At 45.4% G+C, this 26,242-nt stretch overlaps 1 protein-coding gene and 1 long non-coding RNA gene across 5 annotated transcripts in view; one reads left to right on the top strand and one right to left on the bottom strand.

Annotated features, from left to right (window-relative positions):
- The first annotated feature begins 360 nt into the window (after window positions 1–360).
- The window catches only part of LOC146207620 (uncharacterized), a 122,814-nt gene continuing 96,932 nt past the window's right edge, over window positions 361–26,242 (top strand). Inside the window, exon 1 of one of the 3 annotated variants that reach the window (XM_084589233.1) lies at window positions 361–850. In XM_084589233.1, the coding sequence (XP_084445359.1) occupies window positions 720–850 (131 nt within the window). In that variant the 5' untranslated portion in view covers window positions 361–719. Of the gene's footprint in view, window positions 851–23,210; window positions 23,604–26,242 lie in introns of those variants that run through there. The other 2 variants (XM_084589238.1, XM_084589244.1) reach the window with 2 other exon arrangements.
- Window positions 13,851–17,863, bottom strand: LOC146207621 (uncharacterized). Of its 2 annotated transcripts, none has more exons than XR_014703963.1 (3): window positions 17,340–17,863; window positions 15,655–15,806; window positions 13,851–14,464 (listed from the first exon to the last, which is right to left on the bottom strand). It is a non-coding gene; the product is annotated as an uncharacterized LOC146207621 (long non-coding RNA). The 2 variants fall into 2 exon arrangements; XR_014703964.1 differs by lacking the exon at window positions 13,851–14,464 and having other exon boundaries at window positions 14,810–15,806; window positions 17,340–17,500; window positions 17,583–17,863.

The raw sequence follows: 26,242 nt of genomic DNA, 5'->3' as shown, positions 1-26,242 counted from the left end.
TATTGTATCGACCTCCTCTCGAACTTATTAGCTTGCAAATCCGTTGCTAAAAAACATAAAAACATGTCACAGTCTATAGCGATCTATAGCACTCACTACATGCATTCGTATCCCTCTTTGTTCAGCCTTCGCCTGGCCGGACTTTGCTTCCATGCTCCCCGCTCGTGTAAGCAAGCAAGCAAGCGGGAAAACAAGCCATGGTGGACTTTGGACGGAGAAGAGCGCCAGAAGCCGGTCCAGAGTGCGGGCGGCGTCCCCATAGGGCACATGCCAAGCGTCAACGAGCAAGCCAGCGCAAGCTAGGATGACTCCCGTCGCCATGCATGTGCGTTTCGCCAGGACGCGGAACGCCGTGCGTACAAAGGCCACACCGCGTGCCCGCTGGCCGGCCAGCAAGAAGGTCCCGTTATCTCGGGACCTACGGTCGCCATGCCAACAGGCCATGCAAACAGGGAGAGTCTCACCGAGTCCAAAAGTCCTCGATAGCCGAGCCTATCACGTGTACACAGAGCTTCGGACGCCGGCCGGGCGAGCGCCAATCAGCGACGAGCGGGGCAGCCGCCTCGGGAGCCGTCGGCCATATTGGGAATCCTCGGCTAGCCACGAAGACCTCTGGCGGGCCGCCATAGCTGGCCACTGAGTCTCTGGCTTTCTCTCCGGACCGGCTTGTGCAGAGGTCCGCCCCCTACCCGCCGTCCTCGTGGTCTCCGCGACTCGCCATGGAAGAACAGCAGCAGCAACAGTCCCAGCAACCATCTCAGCAGTCACAGCAGCAGCACCCTGCTGGCTCAGGACCGGCGGGCCACCAGCAGAGGTCCGGACTGAGCTCGGCCGAGCAGTCTAACAGCTGGTGAGTTAAGTCCTGATACGGATAATCAGAACCGAAAGATTACGGACTTAATGGCTCCTTCTGGGGGCCGCCGCAGCCGCGCGCTCGCGACAGCGGCCGGACATCGGGCATCAGGACCTCGCCGGCTGGTCGGAATTATAATCAGTGGCCCGTGGCCGATATCGCTGATCTTATCTCGGATAGGGGGACACCTTATATTGGTGCTATAGGGGCTGGTTTATCAATGTTACCTATGGTTATGCGCACGGCTGCAGATCTCGGTCCGTATCTTGCGCGCTGCACACACATCTGCAGCTAAGATATGCTCACGAAGTGGAGGTTTTAGGCGATTTTTTTATTTCATTGCGGATAACGACACGGCACTGCAACCATGACGTCTTCACGATCGGGTATCCATCATGACGACAGGCTCGACGTCGGCGACCTGCGTTCGATGGAGATTTGAATGCTTCACTTACTTAAAGAGGGCATATATGCACGTATCAGCGCGTTGTGTGAGCGACAGGAACTCACCGCTCACTTTCTACTAGTCCCTCAAAGTTCGGATTTCGTGAAGTGCGTGGCAGGAAACATCAGCTGCGCATCTGCATGACACCGCCCCAAAAATGGCGCTCGTGTTGAAAGAGAATTACGTGAGTGCGGACCGCGCGTTTTTTCCTCCCATTGGGAAATCAAATGCAAGCGGCGTCAGCCATGTTGGACAAATGTTCGGATGCGTCCCGCGCAAGTGTCGGTCCCGTCACCATGCTGAAGCCCTGTACCCCCGCTGTGAAATGTCAACGAGGCGCCGATATTAGCGAAGAAAATATTCACCGCTGTCAGTGCACGCAGAACCAGATTCCATTTAAGCAGTTTAAATCCAAGCGTGCAAATCCCCGTATGCAAAATAAATCTACAACAATGCTTCCAGGATGCAAGTAAATTAGATTGTGTCTATAAAGTTTCTTTCCAGAGACTTGTGATGCATATATGGTAAGGTTCAGTCGTTCCTTATTTATTTACTTTTTTCAAAAAGTTTCGGTTTGGTTTATGGGGTTTAACGTCCCAAAATGACTCAGACTATGAGAGACGACGCGGTGGAGAGCTTCGGGAATTTCGGCCACCTGGGGTTCTTTAACGTGCACTGACATCGCACAGCACACGGGCACCTTGCTTTTCGCCTCCATCGAGAAGTGGCCGCCGCGACCGGGATTTGATCCCGCATCCTTGGGAGCAGAAGTCGAGTGCCGTAACCACCACACCACTAAGGCGGGGCTTTCTGCAAACGGTCATGAAAAACAAATACTATGTGCACAGTTTTGGCTGAGCAAGCAGTCTAAAACCCACATACAAGAGATACAGCTGGTGTTACACAATTATCACAGGAGTAGTGGAAGAGAACACGAGAAATCGTTACTCTACTTTGCATACATCTCGCCTTGGTCTAGATTAAATAGGAACACACTTTGTTTTGCAACACATTTCGTCTTGTATGACCCGTGTGGCGCTTTTATGACTGTCTTAACGTTTACCATGATACTTTATGGCGACATGGCGAAACCTTACTGGGGCCTGAAGAAAGTGCACGGACATTGATCTGTGCTCTCCGAAACCCTCATCGCTAAATTTGTCACTGCCTTTAGCCACTTTTTGCCGCTAAGGTAGAAGTATCTCCTTTTATTCTACCATTTGTTTTCATCAGAACATGTAGGCTAAAATGCTGCCTTTTATGCTACTATCCCTTTGACGGTTATGCTAAAAATAATGCAGTGTAACTGACGTTGCCAGAGCCGCCACTGCCGCTTTTGGCATTACTTTTTCTGTCGCGACACTTGAAATTCAATAAGCAAAAACTACCCCTTACTACTAACTACAAACTGATGCTTATTACTGTATTGTAGCCTTAAGGTAACAAATACGGTTCCTTTCTGTGCATGGCTTGAGTACATCTCTGTTTCATGACCTGACGTACTTCTTGGAACAAAGATTTGTTGCTCAGTATTTCTTGTTTTTTGGGACATTGCCGAGTGCGCTCGCTAAGTCGAATTTTCTTCCATCGTCTATTGAGTGAACGGATGTATGTTTATCACTTTAGTGACGGTGACCGCCAAGAAGTGTTGCCAGCATTGTAAAATTCAACAATGTGAATGCAGCAAAACATGGCTCAGCAAGTATTTTGCATGCGCGTAACACTGGCTGCTTTTTATAGGAACGATACCGGCGACCGGAACATAGCTTGGGCGTGTATCATTTACCTGTCTCAGATGCCTATAGCAGGCAAGTTGAACTGCCCGCCCGCATTTTAAAAAAATTGTCATTTGTATTGGTATGTTTTCAACCCGGAGAAGTATAACCCTTTGGCTCGAACAAACAGCTGACATATGTTCAAAATAACATTTCCATCTTGTTACAATATGACCACACTTCACGTCAGCTTCATGACTTACTGAATGGCTGCTTAAGGGTAGCCTAAGCTTAAGAAAACCTATTTCTAGGGCTAGGGCTTAACGTGCGTTAATGCAGTTCGCAACGTTCACTGAGGATACTCTCAGTTTTAATATCCCGCGTGCGCCTTAAAGTTGACGAGAGTTCAACCCCAGATTAAGCTTATTTTTCAGCTTAGTCCTTAGAACAGTGTGTAGTGAACAGCATAAGCCCCCTACCCACTTAAAGTTGACGAGAGTTCAACCCCAGATTAAGCTTATTTTTCAGCTTAGTCCTAGAACAGTGTGTAGTGAACAGCATAAGCCCCCTACCCACTTAAAGTTGACGAGAGTTCAACCCCAGATTAAGCTTATTTTTCAGCTTAGTCCTTAGAACAGTGTGTAGTGAACAGCATAAGCCCCCTACCCACTTAAAGTTGACGAGAGTTCAACCCCAGATTAAGCTTATTTTTCAGCTTAGTCCTAGAACAGTGTGTAGTGAACAGCATAAGCCCCCTACCCAATTTATTGAGGTGACATTGAGTTGAACATTTGAGCCAAACTCCTATGTATGACATGTGCAGTCAGAATTCGTTCTTCTTCAAAATTCTTGTCAACGTGTTGTTAAAGCTGCGCACAGATAAATCCTGTGCACGCACACACAATCATAATTAGCTGCAGTATGAAATGAAGTGCATTAGCCGCATCCAGCCAGCGTTTATACTCCATACGAATGAATGGAAATCACAGTTTTTGTTTGTCCCAAATAGTTTGCCTGCCAGAGTAGCGTCATTGATAGTTGCAAGATCAGTAGAAGTGACATCAGAACTTTGGAGCTAGCTAACAGACGTGCACGCGTATATACAGTCGTGAGCAAAAGTGGTATACATCACTCGGCTGGTGACATAGCTCAGGAAAACTGCTTCGAAATGCCATCTAGTGAGAGCGTAAGGGACGTGGACATCGGCACACGCATGTGGACAAAATGAGGCACTGCCACTATTGTCTCGAGCATGGATAGCTGTTACTATATAAAAATGACATGCAGTTTTCTCGAGCTCCGTCACCGGCTGAGTGTTGTATACCACTTTTGCTCACGACTGTACATAAACATGTAAAAGATGCTCAATAGTTTTCATCTCCATGGGGTACCTCTGACAGTAATCTTTCGTGTTGCATATATCCGATTCTGCATAGTCCGTGTGCGTGCGTGCTTGTGCGCATGCGCGCGTGCGTTTTGACTGACGTCAAGCAAATGCCTTCACCTGTATGGCCATGTTCCCAGTTACTGCCCTGAACAAAGGCCGGTTGTTTTGCCTCTGTTCTGAACAACAGCTCTCGAGGCCCTTGCTGGATGCGTCGTCATTTCTGCAGCGTCGAGTCAGACGTGAAAAACAGGCTAGCGCTCACTTGTCCGCACTGCTTCGCGGACGAACCGCGGCCCGTTGTTACCCCGCCGCCCACAATCTTATCTCCAATGAGCCCGAAAAAAAAAAAAAATACAGATGCGCTAATGAGGGTGCAGACATAGCCAACAACGGCTAGATAGTGCGATGGTGTCGGTCGTAACGTAGAGGACCATTGTCTTTCTCCTCTCTTCTATGTGGCTACTGTGCAGCTTGGCTTCAGTAAAAAAAAAAAAAGAAAAAAAGAAAAAAAAAAGAAAAAAAATGCAGAAAACTGTCTTCTGTTAGCACTTGGTGGCATGGAAATAGAATTTTCTTTCCATGAAGTAGTTTACGTTATACGTGCTTTCAAATACTATACTGATCGCTTTGAATTGTTGATACTGTGTGAGAATGAATCCTTGGATCTTTTGTGAACAGAATTTAAAAAACACGGAGCTCTAAGATTTTTCTTTAATCACCAACCACAAGATCGATTACACCGTCTTCGCATCGTGTAAACTATCATTATTTCTTTCTCGTAAACCATTCAATGTCAGCCATAGAAGTATTTCTTTTCCGGTATTCTTTAGGGGAAGGATTAGCGCGCGCATCTCTGGCTGAAAATAATCTTAAAGTATATATTAAAGTTAATAGTCCTTATATTTTAATTTCATTTCTTGCTTATTTGCTCCTACTCATGTTCTGTGATACACCACATTTTATTACTAAATTTTTAGATGCGAGTTTGCGCGAGTATATATACGAATAATTTGAAACAATTCATAACTTTGTTTCCTCAATACCAACGTATTTTTTAAACCATGAACATTTGGGAGACCCATTGTACCAACGGGAGATAATAGTAGCTGAACGTTCATCCAATTCATTTAGCTGTCTGATATCTGAAATGCTGAAATATTTCTGTATTTTAGCTGCCTTCTCGTTTGCTTTCGTGACGTCATTGTGTCTGTCAAGCATCATTGGTGACTGTAGACAAGACCAGAAAGTTGCACCATAAGGAATCATAGAAGTTACCCGATGGTTAAAGGACACGATCTTCTATCTTAGTCATTCTTAGTTATTCGCCAGAAACGATGTCATCCCACTGAAATCTATGCGTGATCTAATGGAAGTGTCATTCGACGAAAACACGATGACAGATGTTGGCCTCAAAAAGAAGAGCATCCAAGGGAAATTGTACAGCTGTTATGACGCGATGATTCTTACAATCCACACCATGCATTGTCCAAGCAGGGACGTTTTCACCTGTGACCTAAACTTTTTCCCACAACGGATAAACTTCAGAACAGCGAAGGTTTCAGAATGCGATCGAAATACCGCTCACTTCGAAGCAAGGAAACGGCCCATCTGCGGATATAGTGCACTCGGCGCCAGAAGGAATAGTTGTAGAGACACCTGTCTTTCGACCAAACGCTACCTCTAGAGAAGCACAAGTACATATATTGTACCTTTTTGTTTGTTTTTCATGCTACAAAAATGAAACGCTGTTCATTTATACAAGGAGACAAAAGCAATTCTAGAACCATGTAGAGGATACCACGATAAGCTATTATCGCTTTTAGAAACGAGAATAGAACAAAATTATAACATATCCCTTAAATACTGCGAGTGAAAGTCAGCATGTCGACTACATGCAGAATTCTCGGTGTTCACATGTAACGCGCGATGCTATAGTTCAACGACTAGCACCATTTCTACTTGCCTGGGTACGCCTGTATGGGTCAGGTCCAGGCTACTGACCTACTGGGAACATATTTTAACTTCGAGGCATGCATCTCTATGATATTATAAGATACTGTTATGCACACGTTGATGGTAATGGCATAAGCTTCCGATGCATGACACAAAAAAAAAAAAAGAAAAGAAAGAAGATTTGATTTTTAGGTATTCCTGCGCTCGCAGCGAATAATTAAGACTTAATAGGAAACCATTGAGGTGCCTTTTTAAAAATAATTGCAAGGTAAGAATTGTGTAAAGTATACTTTCGATGGACATATTGATATAAATGGTCTAAGCTTTCAATGCGCGCCAACATTTATCGTCACAGTTTTCTTTGCATTCAAAACAAATACCTAATTCAAAGCGCCATAGAAAACCACTGTGTTTTTGAAAATTATTAGCAACAACTAGAGGCCTGGCTAGAGGAGATCTGAGGATAGATCGATTTTAATTTTTAAGTCGTGCAAAAAAAAAAAAAAAAAAAAAAAAATCAACCTCTTTCCTTAAAGTATCCAAAATAGTTTTGGGTATAACGTCAGGAACAGCTATCATTACAGACCCATTTTCAAATGCGAATTATCTCCTGGTGAGAGCACTACTACAATATTTGTTATCCCTTGTTGTTATTGTTCAGTTCCTAATTGACGTCGTGGATGACAGAGATAGACAAGCATATTTGTAATTCGCTCTAGAAAGTCAAACTGCACGACGCATTCCTTGCAGTTTTTTCTCGACAGGGTTGAACCGTTATTTGTTGAGCGTCACAAGTTCGCGACATGCTGCTCGTACACAGTGTACTCAGAATTGCACTTGGAGAGTACACACAAACTTCTATCAACGTGTTCTCAGTATCCAGCGCGTTCCGGCCGAAATGATTGGAGCCTGTGTAAGGTAACCGAGTGAAGAAAAAGGGGCGGGGGCCTAATGTATACCACTAACGGGCAACAATCTTCGTCTGCATTCGCAAGTATCTCACTTTCTGTCACGTACTGCGGGGAAATTAGGAAATTGTTTTGTTAAATTAAAAAAAAAAGTTTATCATCTTTGAAGCTTCGAGTCAGCTCGACACCTTGTATGAAGCAACTCAGAATAATTTCACAAAATTGATGAAATATTAATCCTTTGTTATCGTCGATATGCCCATTCTTTATATTCTGTCCGGGTATTGAAATTTTGATACAGGTCTTCAATTGTGAGTACATTTCGTGGCATGATGTGGAGGTACTGAATTTTCGTTCATTTCTTGGTGATGTGGCTATTAAAGGCTTAATTGTAATGTAGTGCTAAGATTGTGGGCCAACACAACTCTTTAACCAGGCAGTGAGTCCTCAACGCTACAAGTGTCACTTTGAACGCGGTTGGTCGTGACTGTACGCTGCTGAGCAAACCACCAAGAAATGAAAAAATCTGCCTCAGGACACATACACCGCCTCCCGAAACAATAGTGACCAAGAATGACGCACTCGAAACGGGCTCGAAGCGTTGTTGGGCCGAACTCTGGTCGCCCCCTTTTTTTCTTTCTGTTCTGTTTTTCTTGTTAAGTGAAACAATACGCCCCTTCCTGAAAGCCTGTCGTGCGCCGAGCAACATGGGGCATGCGAGGACCAGCACGGTGGACCGCCGGTCCGCGCGCGTCAGTCAGCGGCGGACGCAGCCTTATCGAGCTCGGTGTCGATAGAGGAGACTCTCACGCGCTTATCGAGGGCTCGCGAACACTAATACACCGAACGCATTGTTCTAGTCAACGAGTCCGCAGTGGGAGGACAATGGTTCCTCTCCGAAGCTCGTGACCTTGCCAGTGGACACAAGGGTGGCTTCGTCTACAGCACACCGAGCATGGGACTTCTCAGTGCTCGGCTCTACAGCTCTGCTATTATGAAGTCTAGCGGGATTTGAACATGATCTTTTTGAACTTAAGCTACTTAGGCCAAAGTTATTTCGCTCACTCCACTTTTGCAGGAACGTTGAACAAGTCACTTTATTTCAATATCATGCTCACACCCTTTTGCTCAAGCATGAGTGAAGGTCACACTGGGACGCCATTATGGGTCCTCTTCATTTCGAGCATGAGTGAAAGTCACACTGGGACGCCATAGTTGGTCCTCTTCGGCCAGAACAACGGCCACAATGAAAAGCTGCACTTTTCTCTTTAGCCGTACAACTCGGAGTATTTGAACATTCCTCATAGCGCTATTCCCGTGCTATCCTTGTATTCTATGCCCCCCTCCCTCTCCCCACATCGTGAAGTTGCCATGGAGGGTGGCGGAGCAATTCGGTAAAATAAATTCCCGCATTAAGGAGCAGAGCGTTATAGCCTTTTTGCGGACAGCGAACGGATATATGCGTCGACTGTAGTTTTTGCGATAAAGTGACTCAGTCACAACGAGAATGTTCCAGTTACGACAGCCCTAATATTTCCAGGAAGTGGCAGTTGAGGAGATCCGAATGATGCAAGGGTTCCGAGCGACTGTCCTGGGTGAGATTGAGCTGCAGCCGTTAACATATGGGGTCCAGTCGTGGAAGCATGGAAGAGGGGGAGCTTTATTTTCAACCTCTCACAAATCTTAGTTAAACTTTGTCGCCTTCCACACATGATGGTTGGCTGCTATTCGTCCCTGTTTATTTTTTTACTTCTTTTTCCACAATGTGTCCAGCCTTGGGCACAGACTGAATGTTGCAAGGTTCCTTCAGCTGCAGGAGTGCGCAGTTCAACTGACATGCTGATTCGTAGACCGAGAGTTTGTCTGCAAAATTTGTTCGATCAAAGGTGCTTAAAACTTAAGCTAACTGCTTCAAGTTTCACGCATGTCACTACGCTCAACAACACTGTTGAACTACAATCTTATTAAGCGCTGGCAGATGGCGCCACGTATTCCACTCGAAGAAAGGAATCGGCGGTAAATGGCTGCTACTGTAGTGCAGAGAAAAAGAGAGTAGACAGACGAGACACCTGATAAGGCACACGCTCTTCAAGAGCCATTACCAACATGCCTGACTCCTCTCCTTGAAGCTGCTTATCACAAAACCCTTCATAGTAATATTTTGCATTTACAAAAGTGAGCCCTCGTATTTACCGTGCATGGCTATGGTACAGCAAGATTTTTACAATTAAACATCGGTTACCGTATGAATGAAAGAGGCCCATGAGTTTTTCGTTTGGATAGTTATTTCGCAGTATGCAAGCATATTCGTAGTTGAAGGCTTGCAAGAAGATGCCTTTGAAACTCTTGCCGTGGTACGTCATCGCTATAAAATTAACAGCCTTTCGGACTGTTCCCTGACAGTGCTTCGGTTGCTAGCAGTATGTGCACCGTAGAAAACGAGGATGATGATGATAGGATTTAGTAGTAGTAGTAGTAGTAGTAGTAGTAGTAGTAGTAGTAGTAGTAGTAGTAGTAGTAGCAGTAGCAGTAGCAGTAGTAGTAGTAGTAGCATCAATAGTATATTAGTAGTAGTAGCATTAATGGTATTAATTTTATTGACATTTAAAGGGGTCGTGAAACGAAAATGTATACCAGCCCAGTAGCAATTTTCCTTGCTTCAGTAAACATTAGGTATGCCTATTCCAAAATATCTCGTCGAAATATTGCTTCTGCATTTAATAATACCATTCTGAAATCAAAGCATTTTTGTGTTCCTGAAGCGACCATGCGACCCTGTAGGCCGGAATTAGAAGTACTCGCCTACGTCATGTTTAGCCTTTTGGAAACGCAGATATAATCATTATTTCCCATACAATAATAGGCTGCTGTTAAAGTTAGCAAATAAAAATATATCAATTATTCGCTCACGCAAACGCATTTCTTCAACAATACTGTCACGTGACGCGCGGTCGGCGGCGGCGGCGGAGCAGGACGGGTGGTAAAGCTCACTTTACGGGTGGTGTCTGCTTCTCGCTGCGCTCTGGAACAGAGCGAGAGGTGACGCTCAAGTTCAGATTTTCGGTAACGACGGCTATACCTCGCTCCGCCGGGTACTCCAAATGACAATGGTTCCAATCTAATTTGTTGTTGTTATTTTCTTTTTCTTTTTTTGTGAACATTCGTGATGGAGCACGTCTTGAGCAGTCTCATACCACCGGTACAACTTGGTTGTGCGGCCGCTGCTGCAATTTTTTTTTATTATTATTCTTGGCGTCATTAAAGATACGATCTAAATACGGTTCCAGGTCAAAGAAATCGACAAGTGTGTTCAATCCGAGTGGTGGGTGGAGTGTTTCAGGAGCGGGCGCCGCGGCGCGTACTCGTATATTAGTTGCTCGCCTCCGCGCTGCATCACTGAGAATAGCGTGTCGAGCTTCGCTTCCTTTATTTCGGGCGGATGACCTGAACTATGGCACTACACGGAAAGCCGGAAACCGAAAAAAAAAAAAAAGAAAAGGTTGCTACAATGTACTTGGGTGGCCCTTTCACCCTACGCGTTGTCGCAGCTTTGCTCCCCCAACTTCCCGACGCCTCTCTCGTAACCTTTCTCAAAAAAAAAAAAAAAAAAAAAAAAAGCATACTTCCTACAACGTCTACAGTGCTCAGAGTTCGCCTATTTTTCCTGTCACCGTTAGGTTCTGGGTTTAGGCGTGTTGTGCGGGTTTGAGTGCTCTCGCTATGCCAACCGTGTACGTCGCGATCGATTGCAGCACGGCTTCTCCGAGTGGAAGTAACGTTCGCTTTCACAAGTTTTGGCACACCGATTGGGTTCATGTGTTCGTACTACTTTCTACTGGAAGTCCTAAATGAACCTCGGCGTCATTCGAAGCCTCGGCATGGTCCGGAAACGAAGAAAGCTCACCTCAAACGATGCGTCGTACCGACGCAAAACCGCTGCCCCAGTGCATTGGCAAAAAAAAGTGTAGGTCGCGTGATAAAGGCAGTAAACGTAGTTGCGATTTGTAGCCTTACAGATATGCTTATTTGAGAACTACTCGACTCGCAGAAGCCACCAGTTCTATTTGATTGTTTCCTGCCAGATTGCCCTCATAGCAGTAATATGCGCATTTTGGATTTTTTTTTATTTATTTTGAACGATACCGTGAGGCCAGCACAACAGGTGCCCCTACCAGCATATCGTACCACCCAGAACAGGCCCCTTGGCTCCACTTCGATCACGTTCTTTCCACAGCACTCATCTAGTCCCATAGAACCTGATGAAGACTCCAAAGAGGAGGATCATGTTGAGCAGAGCTCAGAATCCTTCACATCATTTAAAAGACATTTCTAGGGTAAAAATTGTTCACCTCAAAAGCTCATACGCCCCATGTCCTTGCATTACGATGGTGTGATTACCAGATCAACCATCCAGGAGAAATGCATTCACGCAAGTGTTATTGATTGGAAAGGCGGATAGATTGGCTTAAAAGTTTAATATCTGACCTGCTACAGAAAGAGAAGAACAAAGAGGGTCGTGACTTGATTAAAATATATACAGAATCCTTCACATCATTTAAAAGACATTTCTAGGGTAAAAATTGTTCACCTCAAAAGCTCATACGCCCCATGTCCTTGCATTACGATGGTGTGATTACCAGATCAACCATCCAGGAGAAATGCATTCACGCAAGTGTTATTGATTGGAAAGGCGGATAGATTGGCTTAAAAGTGTAATATCTGACCTGCTACAGAAAGAGAAGAACAAAGAGGGTCATGACTTGATTAAAATATGTACAGGAATAGTAACTTGCACCACAGTCACGAGTCAAGTCCTGTGTCATGCAAGAAGCAGCAGAAAGCCTGCACTGCCTGTAGAGCTTTCCATTTCTGGCCAACCGGCCAATAAGTCCTCTGAGAGAGGCCTGTTGCCAAAACACTTCAAAGAAGTAACTCGAGTTATTGTTTTGCATGCATATACTGGGACACACCACTAGTACACGCTCCAGAGTCTCCGTAATGTCACATGTGGAACATTCTGGGCAGTCCGCCTGTCCAATTAAGTATAAATATTTGTGTGTGAAACCACATTTAGATGCAGTCTATGGAGAAAGCATGCATAATGGCATATAATTGGCAAGTGGGTATGGATCCACTAAAGCACTACCTTGTGGCCTTGAGCACAAGCAGATATAAGGAACTCAGTGATGTGTAGTGCCAAAGGCTGGTAAGGGTGTGGTGTTGAAAACTTCCAAAAATTTGTAATGCAGGCTTTGAAACTGTGAATTCACACCACTTCTAAAGTGGTTTCCCACAGATGTGGAAAGCCTCTTACCAAGGGGCCACAAGCTCAGCAGCGGTTTGTGGAGAATTATGCCCTTAAAAAAAAGATGAGTCATGTTCTGAGCGGCATCACCACAATTGTAGGCGACGCTTGCGGTGATACAGATCTGTGTATACATGGATAGAGTTGTAATATTCTCACCAGATGTATGTCAGATTAAGTTGCTTGAATCTACTAATTGATATCTTGTATTTCTCCAGTATCCCGAGAACATGCAAACGCACCAAAGGTTGAGTCATTACACACAGAGGTTGGGTGGGGTGGTATGGGAAGTCGTAGCGTGATAGCATTTGTAATTAATGGCAGCGGAGTGTACGTGAAAAACTGCTGTTCAGCTGCTCATCATCAGTGGGTGGCAATGGTGTTGTGCAAGTAGTCGTAAATACACACAAAGTGGTTCGTGTGACAATTATGTAGATATTGGGCAGGCACGTGACATTCTGAAGTAACAGCACAAAACGTGGATGGGAGCACAAGACGAGAAGACGACACAATGTCTCATCGTCTTCTCGTCTTGTGCTCCCGTCCACATTTTGCGCTGTTACCTCAGGATAGAAAACCAACAAGCCCAACCTGCTATTCTGGCTAACATGCCATTGTTTGAGGTGCATTGCGGTAGCCAAGGTTTATCCCAAGCACCTGCACTTCTATGTACATGTTAAAGAGTACTGGGAGTGGTGCTCATATGGGTGTGTACCATTTTCCTGGCTCGGGCAATCAGATTGCAGGCGGGCTAGCACACACAGCCCAAAGCACATGTAGTAGAAGTTTGGACTGTCGAACCGCGAAGTCTTCAGTTCAATTCCTTCCCTTATATTTTTCAATTTGTATGAGTATCATACAGTCTGTGCTTGCATGGTTAAATTGCGAGGGTGTACATATCACCTGCGCTCCTGACCAACCTCACTCTGCATAAGTATTCACCAAGCAGTTTTCGTTCCATCAAAAGGCTTTCACAATATTCAGCGACACAAGCAGTTACTCAGACAGCATCAGTGTAGCATTCTTGGAGCTTCGCAAATCTGTGGTTACATTGTTTACTAGCAAAACATGCACGGTATGTAGATATGTGTACTAGGACGCATAAGATGCCGTGACAATGTGGACTGCCCTTACGTCTACAGCTGCCCTTTAATCCTGTTACATTCTAGCCTGCAGTGAATTCAGCAGCAAGGTTTCACAGTTAAATCATCCCAACTTTATATTTCTAGACTTGACCCCAGCACCGACAAAGTTCATTGTATTACCAGCATTTTGGTGGCATATTCAACCAGCAGGCCAATTAACTCAACGTCATGCAGGTTCTAGTGCAGATGTTTTCATGCAAACTACGGGTATCATCAACGAAGGAGGCTTTACTATACATACCTTTTCAGCACGCTGTTTTATGACTGGTTAAAGTTTGGTACATTTCAAAGTATAAGGCACATATTATTGTATGCATGTCTACAGATTGCAGATTATGCTGGCTTGCTTCTGAATGAGACTGCAAAATGCTGAAAACAGTGGCCACCTTTCAAAGCAGCTTTTGCAGAAAACGGTTTGATTTTTCTATTCCCCATGAGCCACTATTTTTCGAGGCCGTGTAAAGGTGAACGCGGCAACTAGAAAATCTAGGTTTGTCAGTGCCACAAGGACCACCACTTTGTAGTACATTTGGGCATTATCTAATGTTACCAAATGAGTGTTAGAGACATGTTGCTTTCAAAATAATTTATTGGTTGGCCGCAGGTTCATCAGTGCATACAAAATTTTTAGGCTAGAAGGAAGTTGACCTAGAGCAAGACATCTTTTATTCACGCTTCTTTGCTGTCTTCCTCTCTCCTAAATATACAAATGTGTATATACAGCTTCACAATCATGATGTGTTGAGGTCAGTGCTAAATAATAAAAAAAATGCATCCGACAAAGGTATAGTTAGAGATTGAGTACACAAAATTCATTCTAAGTGAGCCTATATGTCTTGTAGATTCCAAGGGAAGGCAAGTATAGCAGGGGGCAGCAGAAACTCAGGAAGGCAGATAAAAAGTTTGCGGGGATCAGATGGATGCAGCTGACAGAGGATCGGGTTATTTGGATAGATATGGGAGAGACATCTATACAAGCAGGTATATACACAACTGCACAATTATGATGCATTTGCGGTCAGTGCTAAAAAAAATTCCACCCATCAAAGGTATAGGTGGGGAGTGAGCACACAAAATTCATTCTAGGGGAAGGCAAGCGTAGCAGGGGGCGACAGAAATTCGGGCAGACAGATGAGATTAGGAAGTCTGCGGGGATCATATGGATGCAGCTGATGTATCTGCGGTCAGTTCCAAAAGAAGAAAAATTCTACCCGTCAAAGGTAAAGGAAGGGAGTGAGTACACAAAATTCATTCTAAGTGAGCCTATATATGTCTTTTAGATTCCAAGGGAAGGCAAGTTTAGCAGGGGGCGGCAGAAACTCGGGCAAGCAGATGAAATTAGGAAGTTTGCGAGAATCATGCACCTGCCACAGGATCGGGTTATTCGGATGGATATGGGAGAAGCATTTGCCCAGCAGTGGGTGCAGTCAGGCTAGTGATATCAACAAGACTAACAACTGGATGAGTTGGTACTGATTCATCTTAAAACCAGCCAGAAGACGAAACACGTGAGAGGAGCACAAGACAAAGTTTGACTAACAACTGAAATGTTACTGAAGGAAAGAGGCAAAAGAAGATTCGCACAGAAATGCACGTGCACGAAAAACCCCCAAAGCAGTGAAAGCGTGGAAAGCAGAAAGGGTCTAAAAAATCAAAATCTAAAAAAAGCAAATTCCTTATGGTCAAGAACCACTCGTTACAAAAGGGAAGCCACAGATCCAAGTCCAAAGGCACACTATACTGCAAAGGCTAAGGACGTGTGTGTGGCTAAGAAATCAGTCAACAGTCTTTTGGGGCCTTTTTTACATGTGCATCTCTGTGCAAGTCTTCTTTTGCCTCTATCCTTTAGTAAAATTCCAGTTATTAGTCCAGCTGTCCTGCAATTCTCTCTTCTCATATTTTCCGGCTTGTTTCAGAATGAATAAGGTGATGACTCTACAAACCTTGCACAAACTGGAAACCAGTGTAACTGTCAGATGGAAACCTTTCCCTTATTTGGCTTGCATTACAAATAGGGAGGACTTTACTGTGATGTCTGCCGAGGCATCCCTAAAGCCAGTGCGCAAGCTGGCTGTAGCAGATGTAGTGGTGCCTCCTGTTGACAAGAGAAAAAGCAATATTCACTTTTCAGCATAGCAAAATGAAAATATGATTTAGGTCTTTTACAAATTTGAAAGTTATTCATGCATCTGTACAATTAATTCCCGTCTAACAGAAGCTGTACAGTGTAACTTTCACTGTCAATTTATTCTCCCTGGAAGTATGGCAAACTTTGAATTCTGCTGCAGGTGATTGAGAGAGAATGAGACCCACCCAATATTAGAACTCCAGTGCAATCACAATTTGCTACTGCAGCAAAATAATGCCTGAAGGCAATGCAGCTTTTGACTGACAAAACCTGGTAGTCGTCTTACACCCTCTATACTAGTGTTGTGGCTGATGTCAATGTCCACGCTGATATCATCCGCATAGCACGAAGATGTTAAGTATGCGACTTATGCATTAAGCAGCTCTGTGCATGGAGTCATTCTATTCGAAGGAGCCATAAACTACAAGTGCACTTCTGTCAACAGCTCTCAGTTGTTTTCCCACAACACGGCACGTGCCAAACTTTCTGCAAGTGCCGCAAAACTACTCTATAACTTCATTTGCTAACTGTAAAATTTCCAACACTTACTCAAACTGTGGAAGTTTCGGTGTACTGGCCTTTGGGAGAATGTCTTTTTTTTTTTTTTTTTTTGTTGTTACATTTCAGCACATGTAAAATGTCAGTATCAAAGCATTTTGGAGAGGTTTACTGTGTGCAGGTGTTGATGATGGTATCAGTGAAGTCAATTTTTTAAATTATATTTGCACACTATACAACACTCACCTAATGCAAGTGGGTAGAAAAAAACTAGCAAATAAAACTGGCTGGTATGGTGATTGTTCTGGCAGCAAGTGGGGACAGGCTATAACAAGAGTTGTCGGGCTAGTTAGTGATCGTCTGCAGAAGCCAGTCCTGCTCTGTGTTTTTCTTTTCTGTGTCGCTTTTTAGTGCATTTTCCCACGGCTTCCGCAGGAGACAGGCTACTTCACTGCATGCAATTTCACTTAGCATAGAGTCCTCCGAAATGAGATTGCTTTTGTACTTATTTACTGCATTTCTTGTGGCATTCCTTATGTATTTATGTTTTGAAGTGCTGCACTTGCTGAAGGTCATACCTGGCTAATAAAACAAGCAAATGTGTCCGGACAGCGCCCCCCCCCCCCCCCCCCCTTGTTACTTCACATCAATGTGCATGCCCTTTCCATTTAGCAAGTTCACACTATCAGATGATGCGTGTTTTCTCATTTACTCGTGCATGGAATTAAGCAAACCAGTAATTTGCATGGTGAAACGTCATGCTCATGCGCTTCTACGAAAACAAGAAAAATATGAAAACCAGCGATGTGTTCGCGCTAACGTGGCGCTATATCAACACTGTAGACAGTGTAGATGATCGCAGGTAAGTAACGTTAAAGGGGAAGCTTTATTTTATTAACACTGCCTGCCGCAATAGATTTCATTACAGCATTTCTTGCTCGAGAAAATGAAAAACAGGTGCCGCTTGTACAAGTTATGTTGCCTTTCGCTCAAGGTTCTTACCTTGTGTTCTCGACTAGCAGTCCATGATCAAGAAGCATTTGGAGTAAATGCGGATGATCTGTAACACCCAGACGGCTGCTTCAACTACGTAGTCGCCGCCGGGATCTCGCCAGATGCTCTCAAGAGCAGTCGGCATCGGCACGCACCGCCCGCAGCTGCACCTGTTCGAAAGCTTCGGTTAGCGATTGCGCACTCTCGCAACGGTCAAACGTAGGCTAGGCTGCAAGACTCGGACATACATACCAATGCGTAGTTCCGAAACGGCTGGGATCGGGAGGCTGACGGTCGGGGCTTCTGCAAGCCGGAGTTGTGCCGCGGTTACCGCGGCCTCTCGACACAAGTGTTACTGTACCGGTCGCTCGCAGGGTCCATCTTCGCCGACCTGGCACCCTAAAAGTTGCGTCGGCGTAAGGCTCAAAGCCCACGATGTAACCATGTTTTAACAGTAGCGACTATATTCTAGTTCACTATAGCAGCACAGCGACGCTGGAACCCACGGAGGAACCTAGGCGTCGGCCATATTAAAAAACCCTGTGTGAGCGTAGAGTAGGGCACAATTAGAACCTCTAAAATGCACCGAGCTTGGTCAACTTTGGCTCAGCAGGCTCCGGCAACGGGAGCTTCTCATTGGCTTAGCGCTATGACGTATGTGTTGAGTTGAGGAGGACGCGCGCTAGGAAACCGAAATTCTGTTTTTGTCGCTATTAAATCAACGCGGGCGATGAAACGAATCGAGGTATATTATATGATGCAGGACAAGGATTTCATTTAACTAAGCCGTGCAAAATTTCCGGAAAACGTTTCACGACCCCTTTAATGAGCAGTGCACCCAGGCATAGTGGACCGCAGAAGACATTGCTGCTTATACCGTAGTACGCGTGCAACAGAAAATACAATACTGGAGGGAGCTACCACATGCGCTGGGCAGCCTTAAAAATTAGATTTAAGGCGTCGTGGCATTGTGCACGGAGGAAATCTCTTTGTCAGTCCTTGCGGAAGCTGCTCCACAATGCGACAACACGCGGCAACCAAGACGAGCTGTGAATTGCTGTTCGTGTAAATAATGGCTGAAGGTGGCGCTTGCTACGTTTTATGCATGGAGAATCCACTGATATCTAGTGCCCGCGAGTGTAGAGTCGGCATAGGAGGCATGTGGTGGCGGTCTGCACCTCCGACGTAAGAGTCTGTCATGGTGCAGGCTGTTGCACCATGTTTGTCGTTATCTGTGTGTATGTCTGGCGCTAATTCACTGACGTGCTGCCAACTGTACAGTGTGTAAGCAGCCACGACGCTGCACGCTGTTGCTCCGAGATCAACAGAGGGAGGACGGAATAAAAATATTCGAGAAGCGGCTATACGGGAGCCGTGTACTGCTGTTACGGGTGCCGGAAACGTATTTGATGGAATTCCAACAGCTGTCCGTGTAACGAAACCAAACTCGCAGCGTCTCTTGGCAATAGTTCGGCGCAAGGAGCTGCGAACAACAGTCGAGCATATAGCTCAACACCGAGCACAGTTTTTGAGGTGCTTGGTGTTCAGCTCCGCATCAGCATGTGCACATGCTTATTTTGATGACACCCCAGAGTAAGAGTTGGTCTGTCATGGGGAGTCGGGACTGCAAGATCCAATGAGCGCCATTACCAAAAGAGGGATCAAACACGATCGACGTAGCTGCATTCTCATAGAGGCGAACATACTACGTGTGTGCCTATAATTAAGCGGACTGCTCCAAGGAATTGACAGGGTAATAGAGCGTACGTGGACCAGTACGAATAAAATACGCTAAACTCGCCTGAGACAGACAGTATAGTACGCGGCTTCAAACACACTCGAATATGTATAACACAGTTGGTACTCACGCCTCAAGATTAATGACTGGCAGCGTATGAACGAAGAGTTCCCGTTCGTACTGGACGGTTCTGTAGTACGACTTCCCATTCTTCCTGCATAGACACAGAAGACATTGCGGCTGCAACGGGATTAAACGGCACATCTGGCGACAGAGAGAAAATAACAGTTGAAGGCGTAATGGGGTTCTGATGGGAAAGGGTGCAATGTGATTCGGGTTCTCAAACAGTGCAGGGAAACAAATCAACATGTATAAGAGAATACATGTGGCATGGTGTACTTTCATCAATGAAACCCAACACGATACATGGCTGGCCATTTCACCTATCTAAGCGACCGTAAAGATTAAATAATAAGGCCGTGTGCCTGACGTCTCGTCTTCGCCCGCAGATATGCGCTATCCGTGCAGACTGAACAGTGGTGCTTTTTTATCCTCATGACTGATACAGCTTTCCCCCTTTTTTAACGCTAAGTTGACCGCGTATATTTATAAACACACCAGGAACCATATCTCTCGGGGACCTTAGACACGGTCGTTCTTAAATAGGCTCTGAGCGATTGCGGGGCGAAATGGATAGCCCAGCGGTTCTCTGGACTGAGGCATCTAATCGCGACGCATAGATATAGTATACATGGGGGCCACGGGCGTGCGTCGGTTGATATGGCGCACACAGCGAGCGACGAGCATCCTGCTACGTAAGCGATGATATCGCACTGCAGGCTGTGACGTTTACGCCTTAGACATACCGTGCAGGGACATTCTGTATCTCGAACTTGGATATCGGGTGTGATAGACGGTAAGATAATCTAGCTTGCAACGCTTTTCACTTCGGGTCGGTGCGCAACGGCAAAAAGGCTTGTGACAGCTACGCAGCCATTCATATAACTAAAGCTCCATGATTGCGAATAACAAATCATAAAGGTGTCGTGTCTTGATCCTCTTCTCGCCTGCGGGAAATCAAGAGCATGGACACCCTTAAGACGTGACAGGGTGAAGCTTACTCTTCTTTTTTTTTTGCGATTCCCAATGCGAAAGGGCTCCAGCCCTGCCCGTTGTTTTCACCACATCGTAATAACTGCGATGCATAGTAGACCACCTAGGAAATGACAAGTAGTAGCTTTTTTCCAATACTCGCAGTGTATTTTATTTTTTTATTCTGTTACAAATAAACCTGTAGAGAAAGTGCTAATTCGAATAAATTGCGATGAAGCACCAATTACTCGCTCAGCGAAAAGTGCACATTCTGACTCATAGATTATGGCGTAAGTAATAACAGTGCGAAGGCTAGACATGTAAGCAACCAGCATGGACTCATGGAGGACAAAGTGGGAGAGCTGTCAGCTGAGAAAGAGCCTGAGATCAGGAGAGAGAGTAAAATCGTTGAAGGTGATTTATGAGTCGGACATTTCTACACCACCTGTTTTCTCAAAATTACTTATTGTACATAGTAATTTTTTAGCCTTCCTTTATAAATTTATAAATATACATTCCTGCCAAAATAGTATGAAGCCATTGCGCAAATCTTTTCCATGGGCCTCATGGACGAGCCCATAGTTTCGCGTTTCACGAAGGGGAAAGAGGAGGGAAATATCTTCCAAGTGAAGAGAGTGAGAGCGGGCGTCTAGATAACGTCACATGGAGAAGAGGCATTGATGGAGGCGCATGCAAAGGCGCCATCTGTTGTTGCGGACTGCAAGCTTGCCGGTTGAAACATGGCTGATCTGTCCGCAGTGGCGGCGCTGGTTGAAATAGTCGCCATGACAGTCATGCACTTGGGATTCCTGCCACTTGATGTCGCTCGCGTATAAATGGCCCGCTGCTTTTTATGGCGCGCAGGTGGTTTAGGTTCCTGCATTTTCTCGCTGTATGTAAGAAGTATACTATAGCTCGGTTGAATAGTGACCCAAGAACTGGTCCGGTGTCTCCACTGTGCGAGTATATAATCTCGTAATATACATTCAAAGCATTCGTTAACATTAGCCCAGCAGATGATCCCCCTTTATGCGTGCCATGCACTCCTTTTCTGGCTCTCATATGTTTGAGAAGGCGTGATGACGGGAGAGAAGGCGTGAGACGGACGTGCTGAACCGTATTTGTCGAGATTGGCAGCGTTGAGTCAAATATTTCTGGTTGTTTTTAAGCTAGCTATACTACGTACTAGTGCATTATCACGAGTGCAACCTTAAGCAGGAAAGTTCCCTTTTGCGCTGTACACTCTTCGGACCTGGTAGAAGACAGAAACGAGAGAAAACACGATTTCTTCCTGAATGTTCTGTTGGATGCCAAGGTTTTAAGTAGCCCCTTCCCTCCTTACGAGACGAATTTCCGATGCAGTCAGCGACTGGACAGTCCCTTACATTACCTGTTGAATCCATTGAACATATTTTATAGAGTGTGCTTCCGAATTTAATATTAGTGTGTTTAGCTAACAAATAAGGAGATTAATATTCAATATTACGTGAAGACGCCTTTGTATTTAATGTAGCAAAAAAGTTCCATCTGGGATAGGAGGCCAATAGAGCGAAAACCGGACCATTGTGTGGAGGCTGCTCTAAACTGCGGATTGTACAATTTGGTTCAGCTTACATTTTAGAAATGACCCGCAAGACCGATCGAGTTCTGTCACCACTCGCAGCTGCCGGCGGGGAGCTGTATAAGTAAGGAAAGTGTGGTCGCCGCATAATGTTCGAAGCCTCCTTATTGACCTCCCACGAATCACTCTGGTCTCAGGTGGCGAGGAAGCTCAAGCCTTTTCCCCATGAAGCAGCGCTTTGGAATTCAGGGCTTTTACAGTCTGCGATCTGAAAAATATCTGATGTATTCGGGCGTTAGTTACGGTTCCGTCAATGAGTTGCAAAAGCATAGGGAATATGAACCAATTAAGCTTGCTGTAAGTTTATCCCAGACTGAGTATTGCGGTCTGTACTAGTTTTTTTTTTCTCCTGTTCAGCGCGAGTGAATTTCGAATATGCCTGAGAATGTGCGATGCAATGTCAAAGATGTACCTTTACAAAGTATTGTTAAATAATATTACGCGTACCAATTATACTTTCATAAAAATTAATGTTGGCTTGACGCTGGCTGTGTGAAATGAGTAAGTAGAAACAGTGAAAAACCTCTTCGGCTAATTCACGACCAAATGTATGACGTAATATCAGAAATGATATCAGGTGTGTACATTATTTGCCAGTGATATTGCTCCAGTGTTGTCGGTCAACGGAGTGATTATATGTCCACGTGAAAAATCTTATCGCTTTCATGGAAGAGATTAGCCTTCGAGCCGTGTGGCGTGTACGCAGTGTTTGCCGGAAGCACATCAACCCCATCCCGACGTTACTTGAGGCTCAATAAGCATCGCAAAAAAAAAAAAAAAAAAGCTAAGGAAACATATGCTGCTATATGCGCAGCATTCACAAGTTCAAAAGGATGTCATGTTTGCTCCTTGGCCCTTCGCGGTTTTTCTGTAACTCCCTTGACTTTTGAAATTCCTGGAAGTTTCTGACGCCAACTTTTCCTCTCAGCCATGTAGAACTCAGTAACTCCAAGGCGGGGGAAGGGGATGACCTATATGGGCTAGGGACATGTATACTGATAATTATTTTCAGACTCATATAAGTCTGAACCAAGACTGCCGTGTCATATGCTCTACGGTGCAGGAAAAATTAACCGTTTCTGCTCGTGTTTACAGCTTATGAAACAGATCAGTCCCTCCTCACGTGCACTACAGTGCGTCACCACCTTTGCTGTCGAGTCCTCTTCTCGAGTGCAGCAGCCATAGCGTGTCGCTTTCCACCAAGAAGGAAGAAGCCGCACAACAGCGGCAGATTAACGTCGACCGAGCCGATACACGCGCATGTCTCTGGGCTGGCTGCCACATACTCTGCCGCCGCTGCTTCGGCCACGCGCTGCCTTTAGCGTTTGCCGCGTCGTCCTTCCCGAAGCTTCGGCCGGCGCGTTATCCCTTATCGCTCTTTGTCGGACACAGCCAGCGCCGTACACACACAGACACACACACTCAGCGCGCTTCGAGAGGGCAGCGGTCGAGCGCGCCCTTATCAGATAAGGCTTCGCCCCTCCACGTTCGAGCCACGCTGGCAAAGTCTCGAGCCTCGCGACGCGATGCCCCGCCGCCGCAGCGCGACGGCAACGGGGACGCCCGAAACTCCTCCGCCGTCGCCTCCTTGGATGCCGTCCGCTCGGCTCTTCTCGCGAGGAGTCGTGAAGAGCGCTTCCTTCTCGTTCGCCGCCGCCACTGGTGCTGCTAGCGTCGCCTGTGCAACCTGAGGGACCTGTGGCATCTTTTTCCCTATCTCCCATCGATCGACCACCTTTCATCCCCTTTCGTCCTCCGCCCGTGGGGCGGCGGTGGAACACGGGAAAGGCCGAAGGGAAGCTATGAAAGTGATCTACCTTAGGTGAGCTCATTGTATGCTTACTAAGTGTAACAAACCGTCTAAACTTGCTATAACGATGTCTTTTGCCTGGTTACGAGTGGCATCGAATCAGCTGCCGTTTGAGTTCTCTCACGCGAGCAACGTGGTGATGTCAGATCTCGAATCAGGAGGACCTTGAAACTTGATGCGGCGAACTGTTTATCTCCGGCTTCCGGCAGGCGTGTCATCAGTCCTTCGTTTCTCGGAAAAATTGAATAAAAATGAAACGAAAAGAAAAAAAAGTCTAGAGGTTGCAGAGAATGAAGCGACACGAATATTTAAAGAAGAAAATTTGCTCAACACACATATTTTTTACGGATTTTTCTGCTGAAAACAGGCTCTTTGTCTTTTACTATCCACGAGATCTGTCTCATGAACGAGCAGTCTATATGTGGTCTCCAAACAGCACAGAAGCCCAAAGCGGAAGCAAGCGACTGCATGAAGAGATTGCTCTTATCAGTAAAGTACTATCGACGTGTGGTCGATCCTTTGCCGAGACGTGGGACGTTACCTTGGCTGTTAGGTTAATGTTTCTGAGGATCGGTTGAAGAAAACGCCCGAACAACAAAAGTAGGAGTATACGCAGCTGTCATGCCAACCTTTTATTGTAAAACGAAATCAATAATCGATGCTTGTAAATCTCAGTCTACTTTGGTCTTGAAAACCGAGAAAGGATGAACGGTTCCTGTTTCTCATAACAAATCATGAGATGTTCCTATAGGATACACATTGCACTCGATGTGTTTAATCTTTGAACAGACATTTCTCCCAAAATCTATCTGTTAAATTTTGAATTGGTAACCCAGTCAGCTGGCCCTTATGTTGTTAAAATCCTTCACTGTGCACACTCCAAGAGATGACACACTCTGCGATCTCAGTGCCTTACACTTACTAAACGTCTGCGGGGTATATAGGTCTTCGAAAAACTCCGGCGTTCAGTACAATACGAAAACTTTCATCGGTGGACCCATCTATAAAGTTGGAAGCTTACATATGCTGATGAGTTACCAAATCTGGAGCTATCTTCGAAACATCGCAATCGTTTCGAATATTACCTCCTTATTGATAGCTGCAGTTTCCACCGCATAAACAAAGCTAAAGACGTGAAACAACCCCTGAATCCATGCGGCGGGTATTTCCTTGTTGAGAGACAATATCTTCCATATTTTAGTATCAGGTTGCCCTCTTATCCGTTATCTCGATAAGCCTCTATATTCGCCAGCTCAGTAGCGGGGTATGGGCGTCGCACCTAAATTCCAGAGATTAGATAGCCCGGTCATCGGCTCACAGACGCGGCGACGTTATCTACAAAAAGTGACCCGCTTATCTGTACCCTACTTGTCCGGAAAAGTGCATGCTGATTAGGCGACTAATGACGCTTATATGGGTGCTCACTTCAAGCATTATTTATATTGACATCACGGAAGCCCCTGTATAAAATGGGTGTATGAAAATTAGGATTGCGGGGAATTAAAGGCCTCAAAAGCCTGTTTTTAAGGCGAAAGCCTGTAATGCCTCATCGTTGTCTACAGAAGGTTATCAGCAGAGGTGCCACGCTTTCGAGAGCGAGAGTTAAAAATAAATTAATAAACCTTGTCTCCACCGGGAATCGAACCTCCATCCCTTGGATCCCCAGCCCAGCGCTTTACCAACTGTGCCACGCCCCGGATTTTCTTCTTTATTGTCTGGCTTTGGCACACGACATAACAAAAAAAGAAACTCTGATCAAACATGAAAAAAGACGCACAAGGCAATGCACATAAACGAATGTCAAAATCAGCCAGTGTTAGACTGGCCTCGTCGCTTTAAAACTCCCGCAGCGACAACAGAGGCTCTTGAGAGCCATTCCGGAGGTTCTGAAGCCACTTTTGATTGATTGAATGTCCTTTATTGAATGGGAAGGCTCATGGCCATGGATGGGGATAAAGGGGAGTAGACATAATCTTCATTGTTTATTTAGGTCGTCACTCGAATCACATTGCTCTAACCAGGCCACTAAGCGAGCCATACTTGGCAAATATCATCTGTGTGTTTGCATCAGTTTCTAGAAGGGAACGGTAGTTCAGGCGGTAGGGTTCGATCTCGGGGCGTCCAGTAGAAAAAGCAGGGCATTCCCAAAGTAAATGAGATATGCCGCCGCAGGTTAGAGTCGTACAGTGGGGGCACGTAATCATTTTCTCTTTATACTGACGCCAGCGGGCCATAATATGTGGCGTGTAAGCCGCATGGGCGATGAGCTTATTCAAAAAGACTTCTTGACTTCGGGTGAGGTGGGTTCTTCTCGTAAAAGGTGGGTCTGGTGTGGCCACCTGCATGCGATGCTGACTGAGGCTACGAAGACTCGCAATAAAGCTCTCCTTACTCTCTCGAAAATAAATTCAAACAGGTCTGGCATCCCTGTCACAGTGATAGCCTGCCATTCTGGAGCGCCATATACAGTGGAGGCCCATAAGCATAATTACGTCAAATGGAACCCCATACTCATTCCCTATGCTTAAATATCGAGTGCCGCGCGAGTCTAGTGGAAAATCCTTCTTTATGGTCAGTTGTCCCAAAAATATACCCCTTCCCAACAATGTAAAAAAAAAATCATGATCTATTGTTTCCGGCAGCTTACCGAA

Source organism: Amblyomma maculatum, chromosome 1 (assembly GCF_055883805.1).
Source record: "Amblyomma maculatum isolate TAMU_Amacu chromosome 1, ASM5588380v1, whole genome shotgun sequence".
Taxonomy (NCBI): domain Eukaryota; kingdom Metazoa; phylum Arthropoda; class Arachnida; order Ixodida; family Ixodidae; genus Amblyomma; species Amblyomma maculatum.
The sequence above is the reverse complement of the archived record's forward strand: the minus strand, read 5'-3'. Positions and strand labels throughout refer to the sequence as shown.